Consider the following 23008-nt stretch of genomic DNA (forward strand, 5'->3'; position numbering starts at 1 on the left):
AATAAAGTACAGAATTGATTTTTATTTATGCTTACTGATAATTTTATAAATTGTACTTTATTTTTATACTGTGTACGTTTTTTTTCTCACCTAAAGTAGCCGATGTACTTTATTTGCAAAAAAAAAAGGTGGCAACCCTAGCTGAGATCGACCTCAATCTATGACGTAACGAGCTTGACTTATTACTCTCGCGACGTAGTTTCAACATAATATTTTTACCTTTAACAAGGTCTTATAATATAACGATATAGAGTTTAATATCCCGTGGCAAAGTCACTCGCGACGCCAACGTTCGAACTTATTTTACTCCTGACCGTATCTTATGTCGATAACATTAGGATCAATATCCCGTAATAATAATATAACTTCAGGATGTAAATACGATCCATCCACGTAATTAGGTTGTTACGCTCGGAATATTCTGGAATATTTAATACAAATACTAATAAGTGGCGATAATGATGATTGATAGACTTGCATATTATTATAAGCTTCGTTTTACTCAAATACATATATTGTAAATGGGTAAGTGTGTCTGTCTGTCTATTACATCCTCGCCCTTAAACTTATGAATCGATTTGTCCGAAAGGACAAACCGGCGTGGTTGTATGTATTTCGGACGATCGTCCGAACCCGAAAGGACATAGGATAGTTGGAAGTTTCGAAAAAAATACGATCACTTTAGGTATAAATATTTTGAAAATCTATAGACTTCTTTACTAAGGAAACAACTATAATAGGTCTACCAGGATCTGATGGCAAATTTGGATGGCATATTTACAAAAAATATCCTATGAAACATATTCATCCAATGGGATGAATATGTTTCATCAAAATATTTTATTTCAATTATCCCGGTATTGCTAGAGTCTTTCACTTCACTTTTTGATCAGATCCTGGTAATATCCTATAGCAACTTTCCTACGGTTGAGTCACTATAGTATTATACAGTATCGTGTATATTATTTAAACTTTTAATAAACTTTTCTGATTAAAACAAACTATGCGTCAAAAGATTCGTTAATGTACTGTACGTTAAACAGCGCATGTAACAAAATATGATACAATATTATGCTTTGTAGTCTTTGAATTAATTAATAAGTAATAAGTATGTCTTACTTGCAAAAGTTGGGACCACTTAAGTATAAATATTGAAAAGTGCAGATTTTATATAACATTCTTTTTAAATTACAAAATACATATTCAAAATAGAACTCACCAAAACTCCAAAGCGTCGATAGAGTAAACATTTTTCCAGTTACCTGCGGCGTAGGAATCAACTTGTCTTTTCAGAAATCAGCTTTTCATAAACTCTTTCTACATTTCTTCTCAGTTACCTTTAGTTTTTCTGCTACTTTTTTTCTTTTTGCAATAAAAAACTGAATAAAAGTATTAAGTACTGAAAACCTGGTTCCTTGGAACGGCGGAGTGGTTGTATTGCAAATAGTGAGGAATTAAGAATCACAGTTTCATAATTTAATAAATTTTCCAAGCCCGAATCGGTCTGTACGAGAGGTTCCGCAGATTATTTTTTCTTAGTTACTAAAATTAATATTGACTTTATGCTGGATGAATGGTAAGTAATTTCTCCAGATCCGATTGTAATATATTTTGTATAAGGCAATTAAAATTACTAAGCCGATTTTTATAAGATCAGTATAGAACTATAAACAGCAAACCACAGCGCAGAACATAGGCTTTTGACTGTCGGAAAATGTACGATTTTCGCATAATTTTATTATTTCCCGATCAAGAAGCGAAAATAAACTAATATCATAATATAATAATTTATAATTTACCTACTAAATTTAGTTCAATGTCATTTTCTGCGGAATTCTAATCAATAACTCGATTAATAATTCAATTTGTGCAGCTTATTACAATTTATTATGATATTTTTATTGAATTATAATATTAATAATCATGCAATGCTTTGTATATAATGGTACAACTGGTACCAAGTTGGTACAAGTGAGAAGCGACCGCCTACGTCGTACTACTCACTTCGTCAAAGTGAAATCAACTTTATTCCAATGTAATAGTGGTGGTTTTTGAGTAGGCGCATAATTACCACTATTAAGAATTAGGCAATGGATAATTCTACAGGGAACATTGGGCCTATGGCCTACGCGTTTCAGATGTAAGTTGAAAAAGTAAAACCTCTTGAGTAGTGTCGAAAGTGTTTTTTTTTTTTTTGCTGAGACGAAACAAAGCTTAGTGTTAGTCAGACTTGTACACAACCGTACCATTTATTAGTATAGGGCGAGATGGATGGGAGCCTCTCTTTCATATTTATTTTATTTTTACATGACAAAACATCCAACTTGAGTACGGAATCCTAAAAATATGAATTTGAGATAAATTTAACACACGAACATATTGTCTTCTAGGGTCGAAGAAGAAACTAAAGAGAACATTCTAGGCTACAACTACCCAGAAGAATACCAGTTCATGGTGCAAGACCACTGGAGGAGCTACCCGGCCATCAACAAGTACTGGCATTACAGTCTGGCACTCATCTACACTATTCTCTTCATTGCCAGCATCACTGGCAATGGCATCGTTATATGGATTTTTAGCACGTGAGTATAGCTCTTATATTGATGGTTATTTACATAGATACAGTAGATGGCGCAAGCTGCTAGGCAGACTGGATTAGACTTTAGAACATCATTAAATACAGCTTAATACATATCGTTTTTGGCATCTGAACTGCCCCGGGATAGGATGGGCCGACGAGATGAAAACTTTAAAGCCGAAATTTAAATTAAGAACATAAACTACGTAGTTTCTGGTCTTAATTTAAACTTCGGATCCTGTCAGCCCACAGTGCCCCGGGACCTGTTCAGATGCCGAAAACGCTATTAGATGCTAAGTATGTTCGGTGTTCAATAATACAGTGCTCCCAGTTCATTGATATTAGCATATATACGTGGGAGAGCCATGCTTCGGCACGAATGGGCCGGCTCGACCGGAGAAATACCACGTTCTCTCAGAAAGCCGGCGTGAAACAGCGCTTGCGCTGTGTTTCGCCGAGTGAGTGAGTTTACCGGAGGCCCAATCCCCTACCCTATTTCCTTCCCTACCCTCCCCTATTACCCTATTCCATCTTAAAAGGCCGGCAACGCACCTGCAGCTCTTCTGATGCTGCGAGTGTCCATGGGCGACGGAAGTTGCTTTCCATCAGGTGACCCGTATGCTCGTTTGCCCCCCTATTTCATAAAAAAAATATATCAATTTAAATCAGGAATAAAATTGTTGAATAATACCTAACTATGCTAAATAGTCGTATCAGCTTTTTTAGAACTATGACTAAAGAATTTTATTTTCACTTACCAAGATTTCTAGGCTTATAAGCATGTCTATTTCTAAAGTTTATTTTAATAGAAATCTGAGAATTTCCAGTTGTCATTACTAAAGAACTAGCTATGAAATTAATATCTTAAACCACCCAAACAAAAAATCGAATGTCCAAAATAAGCGATGTCTGAGTGCCCTTTATGTGAGTGAGTGGGAGTGTAATCAGGTGGAATGAGTGGATCGAGAGCTTCCCGTCACTTGGTGATTTAATTAACTTCTAAACCACCCGATGGTTTAGGAAAAGGCCAGAGTTGCTGATATTCTGACAAAATTTTTCAAGATATTATGCCTAATCCACTGAAAGGATTAAATTGCCTAAGATATTTTCAAAATTGGGAATGTTATTAATAATACGATAATACGATAAAATGTTCGATTGTACCATCTAGGAAGTTGATTCCTATGCAATTAGTCGAATATGTCAATTCAATGTTAATTGTGATCTGTCAGCTGGGTTTGACGTAACGCGACCAAACTACTTAGGTCCCTGATTTGCGTTGGAATCAACTTATCTGATAGTACTACCAGAGAAATTGATTCCTAGGCAGGCAGTAGTTTGGTCGCGTTACATCAAACCCAGCCGACAGATCACAATTAACATTGAATTGACATGATCCGACCAAATGACGTTGGTCTGTTTTCTCGATGGGTCAACTGCCTAGGAATCAATTTCGATGGTGCATTACATTATATTACCTAAGTATATTATTTCAAGGGGCTTGAAATCTACCAAACTGTAGTAGATACTAAACACAACTTACCTTAGTTATCTACCTCATTCACTCGGTGAAATTCAATAAAATCAATTGTTTCGGGTTTATGTGAGAACATGTATATACCATTCGTGCAAGCATTATACTCTCACATTATTTCTGGTTAATCTACAAAGACATTATTAGACGATACTTACGATATTAAGAATTCTTTTAAACTTTAGTCGCTATACCTAATTCTATTGTCAAATTAGTTTCTTTCCTCTCCGAAACTCTGGAATTGTTTATATTTATCGCCATATCTAAACAGCTCGTCGCTAAGTGTCAGCGGCAAACTTCGCCGCTTACTTGAAAAACGTTTTCAATGTTCATCGCAGTTCGCCGCTCGTTCTGTAAAAACTTCCCGCCAACTTCGTATTTGTGTCGACAACTTTGTTCAAGTGGATCATCCGATGATATAAAAATATATTGCGTGAATTATTTCGAAACGTTATTAATTATGGTGGAGGAAGTTAATTCCTAGGCAGTTGACGGACCTACGTTATGTGGTCGGCTTACGTCAATTCAATGTTAGCTGTGATCGGTCGTATGGGTTTGAAACAAGTTTGAAATTACTTAGTCTCCCATCTGCATAGAAATCAACTTCTCTGATAGTAGTAGTTCAATGTTGTTCGTAATCTATCGGCTGGATTTGACATAACACGACCAAATTATATTGTACGAGCTGTTGCCCGCGGCTTTGCTCGCGTTAAGAAGTATTATTATTATATACAAACTTTTATCCCCTATTTGAACCCCTTGGGGTTGGAATTTATCAAAATCCTTTCTTAGCGGATGCCTACGCCATAACATCTACCTGCATGCCAAATTTCAGCCCGATCCGCCCAGTGGTTTGGGCTGTGCGTTGATAGATCACTATGTCAATCAGTCAGTCACCTTTGAGTTTTATATATATAGATAGGACCGCAAGGGGAAAAAAAAAGAAGGAAATACGCAATCAACATCTCTGATAATACAAGTGGTAATACAAGTGAAATGTAAAGAAATTATGTAGGGTAAAGAAGGTATGGTACGTGTTTTCACGTTTAGACCAAGTTTAGGCCATAATTCCTTTCTTGTGCTTAGATTATTATCATAACATCTTGACTTATCTTATACTGTTAAACGTATTTAAAAGAGAAGAAAGAAAATAAGTTTTTAAAAGGACCAATTTTACTTACATTTTGGGGATTCAGCAGTTTATAAAAATAATGAAATGATACGATAGAGAGATATTAGATTAACTATCAACAGTATTTTCTTAGAGAACACTACCCTTAGTTTCGATAAAACGTAAATGTAAAATAATAATTTCTTAAAATATTAACGGATTCACTAAAAGCCATCTAAAAGCTTAAACTCAAAATTATTATTCGTGTAAATTGCGCGTTCCATTTTTAAATCCGGAGCGTTACAAAATTTGATTGTGGAATTATTTAAATATTCCAACGTTGATCGCGAAGGAATTTCAGGAAGAATTTATCTGTTCGCGGAAACTTGAAACTATGTCATGGTCCGTTTTTATCTCGGAAATATATAAAGAATATAATTATATTAAGATTACCTACAAAAATATTAATATAATTAAATAATTATTGTTATTATACCACTATTTAGTAATACCTAGGGTACCTAAGTATATAAATTTATCTTTGTCATTTGTTTAGAAATACTAGTAATGCCAATAACTTATAATGAAATTAACTGTAAACTCTAAAAGTTCCAATAATAAAATCGGCGTTTTACCCTATTACTGCGCGTTTGGTGAATAAAAATATTAAATTTACTTACCACGAAAAATAAAACTGAATTAATGCGGAAATGATCGAAGATCTAAAATTTAAATTTGAATAATTGGAACTTCGTAATTCTTCAGTTTTTTTTTATTATTTAATGTCGGCTATGATCATATTCTGAATACGCTGTTTCAGTTTTTGTACCTCGAAATACCTATTTCAGAAATTGTTATTTACTATTTAGTAATAAGGCCGCTTTTTACAATCTGGTTATTTAATACCTATATGTGTGTTTAACTATGTTTCTGCACAATAAAGTTCATTCGAAGAAATTGATTCAGAGGCACTTGACGGACATGCGTAATTTGATCATGTCAAACCTTACCGACAGATCACAGCTAAGGCCGTGTTCAGACGACACGCGACCGCCCCGCCCACGCCACGCGCTTCTGCACCCGCGTCAAACTCGCTTTGAAATTTGTTGATCTTATTTGAGTCTTTAGGCACATCAATAGATCTCAAATTGCATTTATTGAATTCCACCCGCGTACGCCACGCGCCCGCCCCGCACCCGCCTCGCGCTCACCCTGCATACGCGCTGCACATGCCTTGCGCCCGCGCTGTGGCTATTCTACTGAACGAAGTAGTCCAGTCACTAGTAGTTTATGCGTGCGCTGGAGGTGCGCGAGGCGTGCGCGTGGCAAGCGCGGGTGTAATGCGGGCACTACGCGTGTGCGGGTCCTGCGCGTTGTCGACGCGTGTCATCTGAACGCGGCCTAACACTGAATTGACATAATTCGACCACGTGACGTAAGTCCCTCAACTGCCTATGAGTTAATTTCTTCGATGGGACATTTCATTCATTCGTTCAGGTCCAAAGCCCTGCGTAGCCCCAGCAATATGTTCGTGATCAACCTGGCGGTGTTTGACGTGATGATGATGCTGGAGATGCCGATCTTCGTGTTAAACTCGTACCACCACCACATCATCGGGTACCAGGCGGTGTGTAACGTGTACGCGATCCTCGGCTCTATATCAGGCTTCGGGGGCGCCATCACGAATGCGGTAATCGCGTACGATAGATACAAGTGAGTTTTTTTTTTGTTTTAGCTGAACGGAAAATTACATTTTTTAAATTGTGAAGTCGGTCAAAAAGTTGAAGATTCTAATCTGTAACTTTTTGACCGACTTCCAAAAAAGAGGGTATAATGTGTTCGGCTGTAGTTAGAACGAAGTTATTAATCACGCGTTAGGCGTAAAGGAGGCTAGACAGAACGATATTTAAACTCGACACTTTTTTATTAGTACCTGCATGGTAGGGGCAGAAGGCGTTGATAGTATTCCTGGTATATATATATATATATATATAGTTAGTATTCCTGGGCGTCAATAGATGGGTTTTTTATTTAATTTTTTTGAGTGTATAATATTGTGTATACAGGTTTTTTGAACATAAGAAATAACTTCGTTCCATTCGGGTGTCCCGTGACACCTCTCAAGTTTTTTATTTGTTTATTATCAAATTGTTTAGTATCGAACACTTAATGCGACAGACGTAGATATTATATCTTTAATCTTCTTGTTTTATATTATTATTATAAAGGTGTTTACGAATCTGTGGCGCTAAGATATCAACATCTATTAAGTTCTTATAATATAATTATTGACCTACTATGTTACATTTTTTCATATTTTTTATTTATTTTTATTTTATTATATTTAGTCAAAGGTTAATATAAACTTTATTAACCTTCGACTCGCCCAAACGCTTATAATATGAATGCTTACCTGTCTATTCAGAACCATCTCATGTCCCCTCGACGGTCGTGTGACGAAGTCGCAGGCGCTGGCGCTGATAGTGATGACGTGGGTGTGGTCGCTGCCCTTCACTATACTACCCGCCATCCAAGTGTGGGGCAAGTTCGTGCCAGGTAATATACGACCTAAGAACTGAGACGATAGGTGTTATTATTGTTTGATTAGTGACCTGCTCTTGCGCCGCACGCTCTTCTATGTGAATGTGAATAAGCCATTCTCACACACTCTCTCGTTCTTCGTAATAAATAAGCCAACATGATTATTTGAATATTAATAATAATACCCCCTACATTGATTTCATTGAAACCAGGCCTGCGACGCAAGAGTAAATTTATAGTGCCCAATTGTGTGCGCACTGCGCAGTACACAAGGGCACTCTCTATTTCTTTGCAATTAGTAAGTACTAAATAAGCAATAAACAAAACTGGCACAAGTAATAATATTACGGTAATAATAAATATTAAATAACTAGCTGTCCCGGTGAACTTCGTGTCACTTTAAAACCTTCCCTGGACTTCTACGAATATTTTAAGACTAAAAAGTGTTGTTTTTAGACTTCAGGAAATTAATTTATTTTTTAGAATTTTTCTCTCCGTAAGAACCATCCTCGTACTTCAAGGAATATTTTAAAAAAAGAATTAGCGAAATCGGTCCAACCGTTCTCGAGTTTTGCGCTTAGCAACACATTCAGCGACTCATTTTTATATTATAGACTAGCTGTCCCGGTGAACTTCGTATCACAGGTCACTTTATAACCTTCCCTGGACTACGAATATTTCAAGACTAAAATCAGCCCAATCCGTTCAGCCGTTCTCGAGTTTTGCGCTTAGCAACACATTCAGCGACTCCCGTCGCTGTCCCGGTGAACTTCGTATCACAGGTCACTTTATAACCTTCCCTGGACTTCTACGAATATTTCAAGACTAAAATCAGCCCAATCCGTTCAGCCGTTCTCGAGTTTTGCGCTTAGCAACACATTCAGCTACTCATTTTTATATTATAAGATAATACTTTCGTAGCACTTCGTAGCATCTCTACGCCGTAGTCGTAGGCGCCTACGATTTGTGCTACGATTACTATGGCATTGCGTCGTAGTTGCTATGTAGTTTACATTCTCTTTGATCGTATTTGCCACAACTTGAGATACGCTGTTGATGCCATAAATAATCCCCGAAAAAATCCCGGAATATTTGGCATCAGGTGCCACAAATATTCCGAGTAATTATAATAAGAAACTAGAATCTAGATAGAACGCTCGCAACTCGTTTGCGTCGAAATTCGTTTATCGTGGATAAACTATACATTTTCGGCAATAAAAACTTTCCTATGTCCTTTCCTCTCAACATATATTTTTTTATGAAATAAGGGGGCATTCGAGCAAACGAGTCACCTGATGGAAAGCAACTACCGTCACCCATGGACACTCGCGACATCAGAAGAGCTGCAGGTGCGTTGCCGGCCTTTTAAAAGGAAATACGGATAATATAAACAAGGATGGGGAATAGTAGTATAATATAAACTAGCTATTTGATCGAGCTTTGCTCGGTATTCGATAAAACACGAATAAAATGACATTTTCTGAAAATGATTCCTAGCTAGATCGATTTATCGCCCCCGAAACCCTACTATATTAAATTTTATTTTAAATATATACTAAATTTCGGGAAAATCGTTGGAGCCGATTCCGAGATTCCAATTATATATATATACAAGATTTGCTCGTTTAAGGATATAAGATAAGTATGGGGTGCACTAAATGCACTTACGCGTGGAACATAGTTAACTTCTTCGAGGCGACTTCTGACAAGAACTCGTACTCATTATTCCAGAGGGTTTCCTGACGACGTGCTCCTTCGACTACCTGACCGAGGACTATGCCACGCGGATGTTCGTGCTGGTGTGCTGCATATGGAACTACTTCCTCCCAGTCTTCATACTGTGCTACTACTACGCGCTGCTGTTTGGCGCTGTGAGTATGTCACCTGTGGTACAGAGAATTATTGTTAAATAAATTCTGTTAGGGCGGGAAAAATATATCTACACTCATACACACTACAATCTGGGGAACGAATAGAACCTCTTGACGAAGGAGAAACATATAAATATTTAGGTTACCATCAGTCTCAACAAATTCTATCTAAAGATACTAAATGTAAATTAAAACAAAACTTTCAACATCGGCTTAACACAATACTGAAATCTAAGTTATACTCTAGAAATATGATAAAAGCCATAAACACATTTGCTATCCCAATATTGACCTATTCTTTTGGCATAATTAACTGGAACAAAACAGAACTCATAGGAATACAAAGAAAAATTAATACAACGATGACCAAGTACCGTAAACACCATCCAAGATCATGCATACAGAGACTGACGTTGCCAAGAAAAGATGGTGGAAGAGGCATCATTGATATTGTAAACCTACATAACAGACAGATCTTAAATTTAAAGCAGTATTTCTTAACTAGATCAGAACTTTCTACAATACATAAAGCAATAGTTACAAATGATAATAATTTTACACCTCTCAATTTACAGGATTTACATAGCAACAAACATAAAATAACTGATGATAAAACCAAACTTTCCGAATGGGCTAAAAAAGCTCTCCATGGTAGACATCTGCACGACCTTTGCCAAACCAATGTGGACAAGGAAGCATCGAACACGTGGCTGAGTCGTGGAGATCTCTTCCCGGAGACTGAAGGATTTATAATTGCAATACAAGACCAAACAATAGAAACAAGGAACTACCAACGATACATTACTAAGACCCTTACGACAGACAGTTGCAGAAAATGCCATAGTTGCCCGGAAACCATCCAACACATTACAGGAGCTTGCAGAACAATCGTACAGACTGACTATAAACACCGACATGACCAAGTTGCAAGTATAATGCATCAGAGCCTCGCCCAACAACGAAATTTTATTGCTGACCTAGAACCATATTACAAATATAAGCCTCAAACTATACTAGATAATGCCGCCACCAAAATCTATTTTGACCGAACTATACTTACTGACAGAACTATACATTACAACAGACCAGATATTACAGTAGTAGATAAAATAAACAAAACTGCATATCTTATCGACATAGCCATACCTAACACTCATAACTTACAAAGTACAATAGCTGAAAAATTCACAAAATATATTGAACTTAAAGACGAAATAGCCCGCCTCTGGAACCTGCAAAAGGTAACAATAGTACCAATAGTATTATCTACTACAGGTGTAATCCCTATTCAGCTATTTAAGTCTCTTGATACCCTTCAACTACCCCATAATTTAGTCTATTTAATGCAAAAAGCTGTAATATTAAACACTTGTCGTATAGTAAGAAAGTTTTTACAAACAGATGATGAGCTAACAACATTACATACTCCACAAACACAACCAAATTCACACATTCATACATCACACATAATATCACAACCTGATCATACAGCACATCACCCTTCGCCTGACACACCTTCGTCCATTCATACTAACAATTTAAATATTTAATTTTTAAGTACTTACCTGGTATGTACTTGGCTTCGGCCCGTACATACTAGTTTGCCGGTGAGAACCGAGAGATTTAGAATTAAAACATAATAATAATAATAATAGCTCCCACACCGGTGTCGGTGACGGTGGCCGGTTTCATTGAAACCAGGCCAGCTACGCAGGAGTAATTTTATAGTGCCCAAGTGTGTGCGCACTACACAAGAGCACTCTCTATTCCTTTACTCTCATAACCCAGTGTGACGGCAGACCGACACGACCGGCGAGAGATCAGGCGCAGGACCGACTTTTTACATGCCCATCCGACGCATGGATCATCTTACTTGTCAGACAATCAGGTAATCAGCCTGCATTGTCCTAACCAAACTTGGAAATAACATGTTTCCAACGCGGGAATCGAACCCACGACCTCCCGAGTCAAGAGCCGCGCTCTATACCACTAGACCACGGAGGCGTTGAACTAAAGCAATATTGTTAATAGTTTGACCATTTTAATCTTTGTCATAGTATTAAGTTTTGAAAAATGTACTGCTACATCTTGCTGTCTTTCAAATAGTTAATTTGTATGTCATATGGCACCGTGATTCGTAAATTCCCAAATGGATAAATCGTATATAATTTCATTGCTAATATCAACTAAAGGCTGTCTCGATACTCAAATTAAGTGCCACTTAATCTGAGTAGCCTTTAGGTATATTAAAACACCTACTATTGGATTTCATCTCATATCTAACGGGAGCTCTCATTTGCAGGCCGCGCTCAAAGCATCCCCTAATCTCACAATCCGCTTACCCGCTTACATTTTTACCCCAAAAATTTCCCCGACAACTTCAGAAAATATGTGCCTTTGGTGTGTTTTAATTGTTCTCTTAAAGATTTTTTTACGTAAGATTTAGTGTAGTGTAGTACACATTTTACTTTCTTCTTAGCTTTTTTTGTTGGTAAACATATTATAATTATTTATTATACTGGTAGTAAGAGTAAGTAGATCTTAACTTTAAACTTGCTTGATTTTCTCTTTCAAAATCCGTCCGGCGTCCAGTATAGTTTCGGAGTAAAATTTATTACAAACAATGTTAAACAAAGAAATAGTTCCTTTTTAAACTTAGTGTTTAGTGTTTCCGTACGTCCTGCTTAGTACCGATTTACTAGACAGACCTTTAAGGAAAGTTTAAAATTCCATTTCCTTTTAATTCAGTGGATTAATGTTTAGTTAAATCACTGACTGGAACAGACGTTTCACAAGGGACTCGGCCTCAGGACAAAAAACGTCCAAAAAGAATTATAGGGGCGATCCAGACTTAACTAAAGTGTATTTAAAAAACAGATTTGGATGGGACTAAGGATTTGGTATTCTGTATTCAAATCATAAACAAAAAGTCGTTTTTAAGGTTCCGTAGCCAAAGGGTAAAAACGGGACCCCATTACTAAGATTTCGTTGTCTGTCCGTCTGTCTGTCTGTCGGTCTGTCTCCAGGCTGTGTCTCAGGAACCGCTTTAACTAGACTTTCGAAGTTTTCAGATTGTGTATTGTCTGTTGCCGCTATAACAACAAATACTAAAAACAAAATAAAATTAATATTTAAAGGGGGCTCCCATACAAAAAATACAATTTTTGGTCTATTTGTGTCCTATAACGGTACGGAACCCTTCCTGCGCTAGTCCGACTTACACTTTGCCGATTATTTCTATCTGTAATTTCCATTAAAAGCGAAGATTTTACCTTCTTATTATTGGTTAGCTGTATAACAACCGTCTTGACCAAAATACGAAAGGTGTGTAGAAAAAAATCTGCTCTTGGGCAAGCTTAGAACAATTACTATGATAGGCCCCGCTAATTAATTTTCAGTAGCCAATCAAATCATCAAATCGCCCAATTCACTGTAAGAATTTTGAAACACACACTATATTAAATTAAAACCTATAAAGTATTATTTTTGGCCAGGTCCGCACTCACGAGAAGATGCTTCGCGAGCAGGCCAAGAAGATGAACGTCAAGTCACTCTCGAACAAGGACGACGGCGGCGCCAGCGTTGAGATACGGATAGCCAAGGTTCGCTGAGAGTCATCTATGTAAATCAGCTCTGGATTTATGTACAGGCCGTATAGGCCATAGCCTATAGGCGGCAGGCGGCGTCCTAGGTGGGTGGCAGTGTCCTACGATGGCGGTAGAGTTCGTACATGGGGTGGCGAAATTAAAGTGGCCTATTACCACAGTATAGCAATATTATATGTCATATTGCTATACTGTGCTATTACTCATTAAAAATATAAATCCGGCTGATGTGACATTAGAATCATTACTAATCTATGATATTCTATTAATAAAACATCATTGTTACTAATATTATAACCTAGCCCACAACGTCGTTGCGCTAAAAATCATTTATCGGGAACCGTACATTTTGTCGGAATAAAAGTATCTTATATCCTTTCCCGGGATTCAAAGGTTACAGACAGACGGACAGGCAGACAGACTGACAATAACAGACACACTTTCGCATTTGTAATATTAGTATGGCTGAAGCTAACGCAGTTGTTCATAGTTAATGAAGCAGGCAAAACTAGGATAATTTTTTCCAGAATCTGAAGCATTAGGACTCCTATCTATCTATCCTAACTATCCTCCAGACTTATAATATCTATCTACAGTGTGATAACATAGGCGACAATGCTTTAAACGTGCAGGTAAAGGAGGACTGTCAAAAATTGCGTTTTTACATTAGGGCGGCGTTAATTCCTTTTTTCCTAAAGCCTTGTCGCACTATACTGATATTACCAATGGAGATGGATATACTTAACAATTTTTATTTCCTAGGTCGCGTTTACCATTTTCTTCCTGTTTGTGTGCGCGTGGACGCCGTACGCCTTCGTCACACTGGTCGGGGCTTTTGGTGACAGGTAAAATCATTTTACGATTCTTTTACATTTTCCACGTAAATATAATATAATACCTATTAAAAATAATAATAATATATAATATTATTTATTAAATCTATATATATAAAAATGGATTTTCAAATGTGTTAGTCGCGCTAAAACTCGAAAACGGCTGAACGGATTGGGCTGATTTTAGTCTTAAAATATTCGTAGAATTCCAGGGAAGGTTTTAAAGTGACACGAAGTTCACCGGGACAGCTAGTATTATATATATTTTATTATAATATATTTATTTAATACTATATTTTATTAATAATATCATAGAGGAATAAATATAATAACATATAATAAAATATAGTAATGTTTTAGTTAAATAAAAATCAATATTTACAAAACATAATATTTTTTTTAATAAAATAAGGGGGCAAACGAGCAAACGGGTCACCTGATGGAAAGCAACTTCCGTCGCCCATGGACACTCGTAGCATCAGAAGAGCTGCAGGTGCATTGTCGGCCCTTTAAGAGGGAATAGGGTAATAGGGGAGGGTAGGGAAGGGAAAAGGGTAGGGGATTAGGCCTCCGGTAAACTCACTCACTCGGCGAAACACAGCGCAAGCGCTGTTTCACACCGGTTTTCTGTGAACCCGTGGTATTGCTCCGGTCGAGCCGGCCCATTCGTGCCGAAGCATGGCTCTCCCATGGAAAACAAATATTACACCAAATAACAAATAACCAAAAAACAAGACGTAACCTTCCCTTAAAAAAGTTGGTTAAAAACCGACTGCGATGTAGGCAACTAAAATGTCATGACATTAGTTACATCGCAGTTGGTGCACTTTTACAACCAAGACGAATATCATTATAATGATACTAGATCACTCCCGCAACTCCGTTGCGCCAAAATTATTTTATCGTGTGGGAACCGTACATTTTCCCGGGATAAAAAGTATCCTATGTCCTTATCGGACTCAAAGTATTTCCATACCAAATTCCATCAAAATCGGTTCAGCTGTTTAGACGTGAAGAGGTAACAGACAGACAGACAGACCCACGCTTGCATTTATAATATTATAGTAATAATATGGAGCTACGATCTACCTTCTAAAATAAAATCCAACAACCCGCTTAGGCCTTAGATGAAGCCAAAAAATCCCATACCCTCGAAAACTGACTTTAAAAGCACCATAAAGATTACTCCGAAATAATGGCAATTTTTCAAATCTTTCGCAATCCTTTACAAATTACCAAAATGAGCTGAGGAAAATCCAACACTTCCTTTCCCCGGGTGCTCGCAATTGAATTATTTTCACGATTGATTCCAACTCTTTATTCGCACCCCTTCGGGGGCTTAATAAAATGTTTTCACGCCCTTCCATCGCGCATCCTATTATGATTCTATTTTTATAGTTTAGGCAGCGTACGCGAAAAAAGTAACATTTCTGGTTGATTTTTTACACCTTGCGTCCGAAAATCCCAAATATCTTACGGAACCCTATTTTTTTCCAAAATAAAATTTAGCCTATGTTCAGCAGAATTAATGTAGGATTCCAATGGTAAAAGAATCTTTCAAATCGGTCCAGTAGTTTCGGAGCCTATTCAAGACAAACAAACAAACAATGAAATCTTTCCTCTTTATAATAGTAGTGTAGATTTACAAGTTTTTTATTGCATAGTCAAGAGCTCGTGCTCGCGTAGCTTTATACATTGAACTCTGTACTGTCACAGAATATTATATAATATGTATATAGTACTATAAGATACTGTTGTTATTACAATCGCTGTAGATCATAGATGTAAGGCTCGTAGTACAAGTGAAAAGCTTCATGTGCTGTCGACTTTACCTACAATTATTCATACCTACTTTTCTCATTCATAGAGAATGAGAAAAGTATGAATTGTAGTAGGTAAAGTTAACTTGCCCCCCCCCCCCCCCTGCGCTATCGGCTGCGACGCCCTTGCTATTGGCCGTATCGAATATTCAAAATAAAGAACACTTGACGATAAAAATCGCTTTGGTAGGCTGTTTATTTATTTGCGATTTTGCGATATAGGTATTATCGGAACTGGCCACCCTGACCGTATGTGAAATTACGACGACGCCGTTAAATGACGTTTTAAATATAAAGAAAAACTTGTATCTATAAAGAGTCAGGAGTTCTCTCAGCACCTTCTGAACCATGGTATACCTTGGTGCAAAATCTTACTTGTTGATAGCATATTATGCTTAGAATATACTGCTCACGAAACCGAAGTAACAACATGTTTCCATATAAAGTTTGAGGAGTTCCCTCGATTACTTATGGATTCCTTCACCAAGTCACCACTTTTATGAATATGGTACCAAAATGGGATGACTACCTATACACCAAAATAAAAAATTTGAAAATCGGTTTACAAACGGCAGAGTAATCGTTGAACATAAAAAAGCGAACATAACACCTCCTCCATTTTGAAAGTCGGTTAAAATTGTAGCCTATTTATATTATTCTGATGTATAAGCTATATTATCGCAAAGTTTCATTAAAATCCGTTCAGAGTTTTTGCGTGAAAGAGTAACAAACGTCCATATACACGTCCATCGGCCTGACCGAACATAACATGTAACACCTTGCTCGGTCGGAAAATCTTCCTTTGCGGTCTCCACGCATACCTATTCCATCAACATCATAATATTATAACCATCATGACGACTCCCCAGGAGTATTCTGACGCCGGTGGCGACGATGGTGCCGGCGGTGTGCGCCAAGACCGTCTCCTGCATCGACCCATGGGTGTACGCCATTAACCATCCCAAGTACCGGTTAGTATTACTACCAAATTCTGCAACACCGTTTTGAACTACCTACGAATTTCTTCAAGTTTGATACTTCGATTGAGTCCCGATTTCGTATTTCAAAATCAGGACTCTAGCTACCTGCTAGGCCAATGCTATATCTGAATATTATAGAAGCCTCCATAGTCCATATCATAGAATTTTGTTTCGGGTTCAAAATTTGCGATTTTAGGGAAGATAAATAATTTTACCTTTAGAGCTATTAGAGATAAAATCTAATTTATTACCAAAAATGTGTCAAAAACTGCTGCACCATTTAAAACAATATATTTGTTGCAAGTAGCGTATATTTTATAAATAAGTGCAAGCTACAGAATTATCAAGAGTAGAAAAGTTTGTCAGAACCCTGATGACCATATTTTGAGTTATCGAAACCTACATTAGGAATCCAATACCTATCCATGCCCTTCTTGACTGTATATTTTATATACTGTTGCTCTATAGCCGGCGCCAAACATGGGCTTCAAAGTTTGAGCAAACTTTGCACAAATAGGCAAATGCCAGCAATTAACTTTGCACAAATAGGCAAATGTCAGTGCCACACTTGGCGAATTTGCGTATTTGATCACATGTCTGGCCTGTTTCACCACTTCCTGATAATTGCCGGATATACAACTTATCTGACAGATGCTCCATACTCTATATGTTAGATAAGTTGCGGATAGCCTATCCGACACTTATCAGGAAACAGGTCCTTAGTGTGCTAAAATATTTGTTAACAATATAATACTCAACCCAACTTCACATTTCCAGGGCGGAGCTAACGAAGCGTCTCCCGTGGCTTGGAGTCCGGGAGAAGGTCCCCGACACCGCGTCCAGCTCGAGCACAGCCACCTCGCAAACACAACACCCTACCGCTGAAGCATAGACCGTTCTAGATAAACATGACCAAAGCCCCTAGCCAACACGTTTTATTATTATTAATAATTTCTTTATAGAATCGCCGATCTAAATGTATGGAATCATGACATGAGTCGAATATCGACTTCATATTGTCGAATGCTTATGCCAATTCCGTACATTTTTGTTCTACGATTATTAAGAAAGCGATTAATAAAACGTGTTGACTAAACGCCAATCACTCTTTTACAAAGTAACGTTAGAGATGATTAGAGCAAGCGCTCGCTTGAGACACGACAGTTTTAGGACAGACCTCTACAATACGACGACTAAAGAAAAATCTAAAAAAAATTTACCTAGTTAATAGATCATACCGTACTCAGTAGATAAGTAGACACTAAAAATGCGCTCTTTCAAGGACAAACAGATATTATAGTTTATAGTTTGATATGACGAACAATTTTATACGACGCGGCAAGTTAAACGGACTCGAAATATTTTTATATCTTTTTTTATAGCTGAATTAAAAAATACAAAAAAAAACAACGATACCGACGACTAAGGCAAAGCAATAATGGACAATGGGCCTCGATAAAAATTGTATTATACTATTAACTGCAGAATAAATAACATGAAAATGTTGAGTTTTGTTTCCCTTCTGACTTCCGAGCACAAAAAAATTAAGAACTATATAAATCCTCTTTTTTTTAGCCTCCGCTCCTAGCCTACCTAATTTAAATATTATGCCCCGGCCTACCTAAGCTATAAGGCATTCTACAGATCTAGAATTAAGATTAGAACCCTATAATCTAGGTCACCAAATGGCGGACCGCGGTCCATTTCCCAAAGCATTTTCAAGCATTTTCGAAGATGAATTTCTTTAAAAATAAATTTCGGTCTCGACTTACTGATGAACATCACCAGGATTAAATATCAATAGCTTGCACCAATTTCACTCCAAACTTCAGAGATAATTAGCAACAAAAATGATATCTAAATAAATACCTTTGTAATCTCCATAATCACCTATGTTTAATTAATATTTTTTTATAAAATGTGTAGACCGCGAAGGCCATTTCATTTCTTAAAATGGACCCGAACGAAACTAATTGATGCCTCCTAATCTAGATTCTAGATTGAGTTCTATCATAATAATCATCGTAATCATTTATTTGCAAAGACACACACATTTGTTGTTTAAAAAAAAGTACCTACTCATTGGAATCCTTTAACCAACTCAGCAATATGAAAAAAGTGCTAACAAGCTAACACCGGTTTTTCAACAGGCCGGGGCATTCAGATCGGAAATGAAACGGCTCTAATTATGCAAACATTTATAAAGAATGAAAAGAGCGAACGAACTCGAAGGAGTCAATATTGAGCGCCTATTTTTCTAACTAGGCGAAATTACTGCGTCAGGATTTCCAATAGTTCCGATTCACGAGAGCGTCAAACACAATATGGCCACCTAAAGGCTGCACAGTGCGCATAACTTTAAGACTGCTAAGCAAAATTGGAGGGCACAATAGGGAATAGGTAACGATTACGCAAAGGCATTCTACAGAAAAGAGGGCGCTACTAGCACATAGGTACAGTCATGGGCGTACCGAGGGGGGGGCAGCTGACCCCCCCCCGCCCCCTGGATCATGTTGATGTCCCTACTAAGTATATTATCTAGTACTTTTATCTATAAAAATTAAAAAAAACGAATTTTTGCCATTTGTTTGCAAAACAATATTTTTACGACTAAAAATTATTACTTTTTTATTCTTTATAAACACCTAGCTTATAAACATCTGATTTGCCCCCGCTGGCCCAGAACCTGGGTAGTGGGTACGCCCATGGGTATCTACAGTACTTAAATGATACCACCAAGATCCGACGTGTTGCACACCGCACACGTCATATCAGAATATTGGTAGAAAGTAGAAACCACAATAAGGTAGAAACGTTGTCAAACGTCGAAACTAGAACGAACCTTTTTGTTTACTGTGTGTGCTTGTGCTGCCGTCTAGCGTGAAAACAGTGTAGTAAGTAGTTGCAGTAATTCAATGCATTGTAGCATATCACTGCATAATATCTACCAATGACTTTTCACCGTCTGATCACGATTTGGCAATAACGACGGTCTAATTAAGTGATTACTAATCTAACAATAGCTACTTGTCCCCACTACCCGTCCCTGCTAGGGATTGCAAAAAACGTATTTTGAAAAAAATCCGGATTTTCGGTTTTTTTCATCCTCAAATCCGGATTATCCGGATAATCCGGATTTTTTGTAATTTTTAGAATATTTTTGATAAACAGCTTTAGATGCGAGTTATTTTCTTATTATTTCTTTACTTAACATTCATTTTAAAAGTGCAAAATAAAACGTCTTAAAAAATTATAATTTTTCATAAGTTAGCGATTTTCACATGGGTGTAAAAAGGAAGAGAAACAGTATCTGGTACTTCAAATATTATTACCAACTTAATTAAATACCTTGATTTTTTTAACTATGTATTTAAAAATGTTAAATTTTAGTTAACAAGAAAATTCTAAGCAACCTCCGCTTTATCGACGACTTCGTAATTTTTGCGCCTACATCCGTCAGCCGCACATCATCAAATTATACTCCAAGATCTGCAAGCCTAGAGGTGGAACTTACAAAAAAGAGGTGGAACTTACAAAAAAGCCTAGAGGTGGAACTTACAAAAAAGTGGAACTTTCAAAAAACTTACAAAGACACAATGATCTACAGTACGAGACGTACGGTCGAGGTAGACGAGCAAGGAATTCACTATGTCAACGAGTACCTGTACTTGGGCCAATTATAGTTCTACGAGAATCTGATGGCAAAAAGTGAGAATTGGAATTGACTCTAGCAATACCGGGGTAATTGGAATAAAACATTTTGATCCTTTTTTTCCTTATACCGGCTGATTCTGTGTGTGAACGTGCAAATATAAAAATTTATCCGATGGTCACGGATATTTTTTGAAAATCTGCCATCCAAATTTGCCATCAGATCCTGGCAGACCTATAGTTTCTTATGACGACAGAAAGGCAGAAAAACTGGTCCATGAAGAATGGTGACTTACCAATCTCCCTGAAGCGCAGACTTGTTGATATGTGTATTTCACTCGTCATAACCAACGATGCGCAAACTCTATCATTGGCCGATTTACGATTTACAAAAATTCCAACTGGGGGTCTGCCAAAGAGCAATAGAGCTCAAATCTCAACAAAACAAAAAAAACTTAATGTGCTCCCAAACTAGAATCAGAGACGTAGGAATCAAGACGGCCAAGCTAAAGTGGCATTGGGCTGGTCACGTTGTCTGCATAAATCTAGGCTGCATATCGACTGAGTGGATATCTAAAGATAGCGCTATGCTCTGGAGGTGTTTTTTTTTTCCTCCGAAGGCAGATCACTGTAATCCTGACGTTACGGCGATCCTTGAGGATCTAATTGTGTTCCTTCATATTAGTGTACCGTCCCCAACCCAGTGTGAAATTGATAAGCAGCAATTTAACAATGTGATTGGGATTTGTGCCACAATTTTCCTCTTTAGTAAATTAGGAGAGTTTTTGCTCTGTAGTAGAGGAGTAGAATCAAGTAGAAGGTGAGTGAATAGGTGTGTCACAGAATCTGCAGATCGTAATGCTATTAACACCTATCCTGTAAAGGTGCTTGTTGAGCTTTCATTGTCCAGTTAGGTTTCTGGCAAGGATTCTATTTTTTCCTTACTAGCCAACTCGTCAGCGGTTACGTTACCATTTACCAATGAGGAACCAAGGATTGCGAAGACTTTAAAAACTGCCGATTGGAGCAAGATAAGTGAAAGATTCGGGCGGCGCCTTTGCCCAGCAGTTGGATAGTATATTTATATTTAGGCTATTGCACAGAATAATAACTTAAAATAATAATTTAAACTTTAAATCAACATTTCGTTATATTATAAACTTACTATATTCCTTTATTTAATTAGACATAATCACAAATCAGCATTGTTTACGTAAACAATGATAATTTATATGTCCTTATTTCTTTTAAATAAAATTAAAAATGTAAAGAAATGTAATTACAACCACCAAATAACTACACAATGGAATATAAGACATACGAAATTCCGACTTTGGTACGTGTAGACAACGCAAAGTTGTGATAGCGCCTTTAAACAAATGTGAATTTGTATGTCAGATATTACACGATACATTTAAATTAATTTTATATTAATTAAAAACTTCTACTTCATAATTTTATCTACTATTCGAAAAAACCGAAAATCCGGATTTTGAAATTTAAAAATCCGGATTTTTCAAAGACCCAAAAAATCCGGATTATCCGGATTTTTCGGATTTCGAAGTATCCGGATTGCAATCCCTAGTCCCTGCCCATTGAGATACTATAGACTGGAGAGATCCTTAAATCGGTATATAAGCGTCAAAAGCGTGTAATGTTATGTCCTACTTACTAGGACATAACAAAGGAGTCGGTCTGCATATTTCATGTAATAAAAGTGTTAATAAAGGTTTTTAGTGAACATTTAATGCTAGATATTGTTGAGTTTTGTGGTTCCGCTAAATAATAAACCATAAGAATGGCCAAAGAATGCCTCAAACTAGGGTTGCTGAGGATTCCTCTTCCTCTTCCTCATAATGAGGAAGTTCCGCAATTTTTTGGGTTCCTCAACCGTTACCGCATCCTCATAAATAAAAATACAAAAATCCTCTTCCGCTATCGCTTCCTCAAAATTTAGGAGGAATTTATGAGGAATTTAACTGCGCGTGCGCGTCGCGTATCCAATCATGGCAACCTGGCGTGTGCCAGAGCGCGATGCCGGACCGAACGGGCGAGCGAGACCTCCCTTCTCGCCACCCGCGCTGTTCCTTACTTGTTTGTTTTAAGAGCTCACCTGACTCTAAAAATCAAACATCGTCCTTCTCTCTTCACACTCACGCCCGTCTTTCATATGCCAGGTGAAAAAGGACGGCGCGGAATCATCGCCGAGTTAGTTTTACTTGAATAAAAGACGAACTATAATGATTATGAAAAAAGCGTTTTGAGCAAATTTAGATTTTATCAATACCTTTTTAGATATTAAAAAATATTAAGGAAAAGACAGCAAACTTCGAAGATCCAAGCAAAAATGTGTCTAAAACAAGGTTTTTTGTAAAAAAGAAACTATCGAGCATTTTTTGAGTAATCGTGTTTTCGTCTTGAGCATTTAATCTTTATGAACTGAAGTTACTTGTGTCAAAAAATCAGTTTTCTAGACCTTACAGA

At 37.2% G+C, this 23008-nt stretch overlaps 1 protein-coding gene across 1 annotated transcript; it reads left to right on the forward strand.

Moving 5' to 3' along the window:
* Positions 1-1981: 1981 nt before the first annotated feature.
* Positions 1982-18381, forward strand: LOC121738386 (opsin-3-like). Its single transcript, XM_042130397.1, has 9 exons — positions 1982-2140; positions 2391-2582; positions 6721-6936; positions 7649-7779; positions 9496-9635; positions 13130-13237; positions 14003-14085; positions 16763-16864; positions 17651-18381. The coding sequence occupies exons 1-9, from the start codon at positions 2091-2093 to the stop codon at positions 17763-17765; spliced, it is 1137 nt and encodes a 378-aa protein (XP_041986331.1). The 5' UTR covers positions 1982-2090; the 3' UTR covers positions 17766-18381.
* Positions 18382-23008: the final 4627 nt, after the last annotated feature.

Source organism: Aricia agestis, chromosome Z (genome assembly GCF_905147365.1).
Source record: "Aricia agestis chromosome Z, ilAriAges1.1, whole genome shotgun sequence".
Taxonomy (NCBI): Eukaryota; Metazoa; Arthropoda; class Insecta; order Lepidoptera; family Lycaenidae; genus Aricia; species Aricia agestis.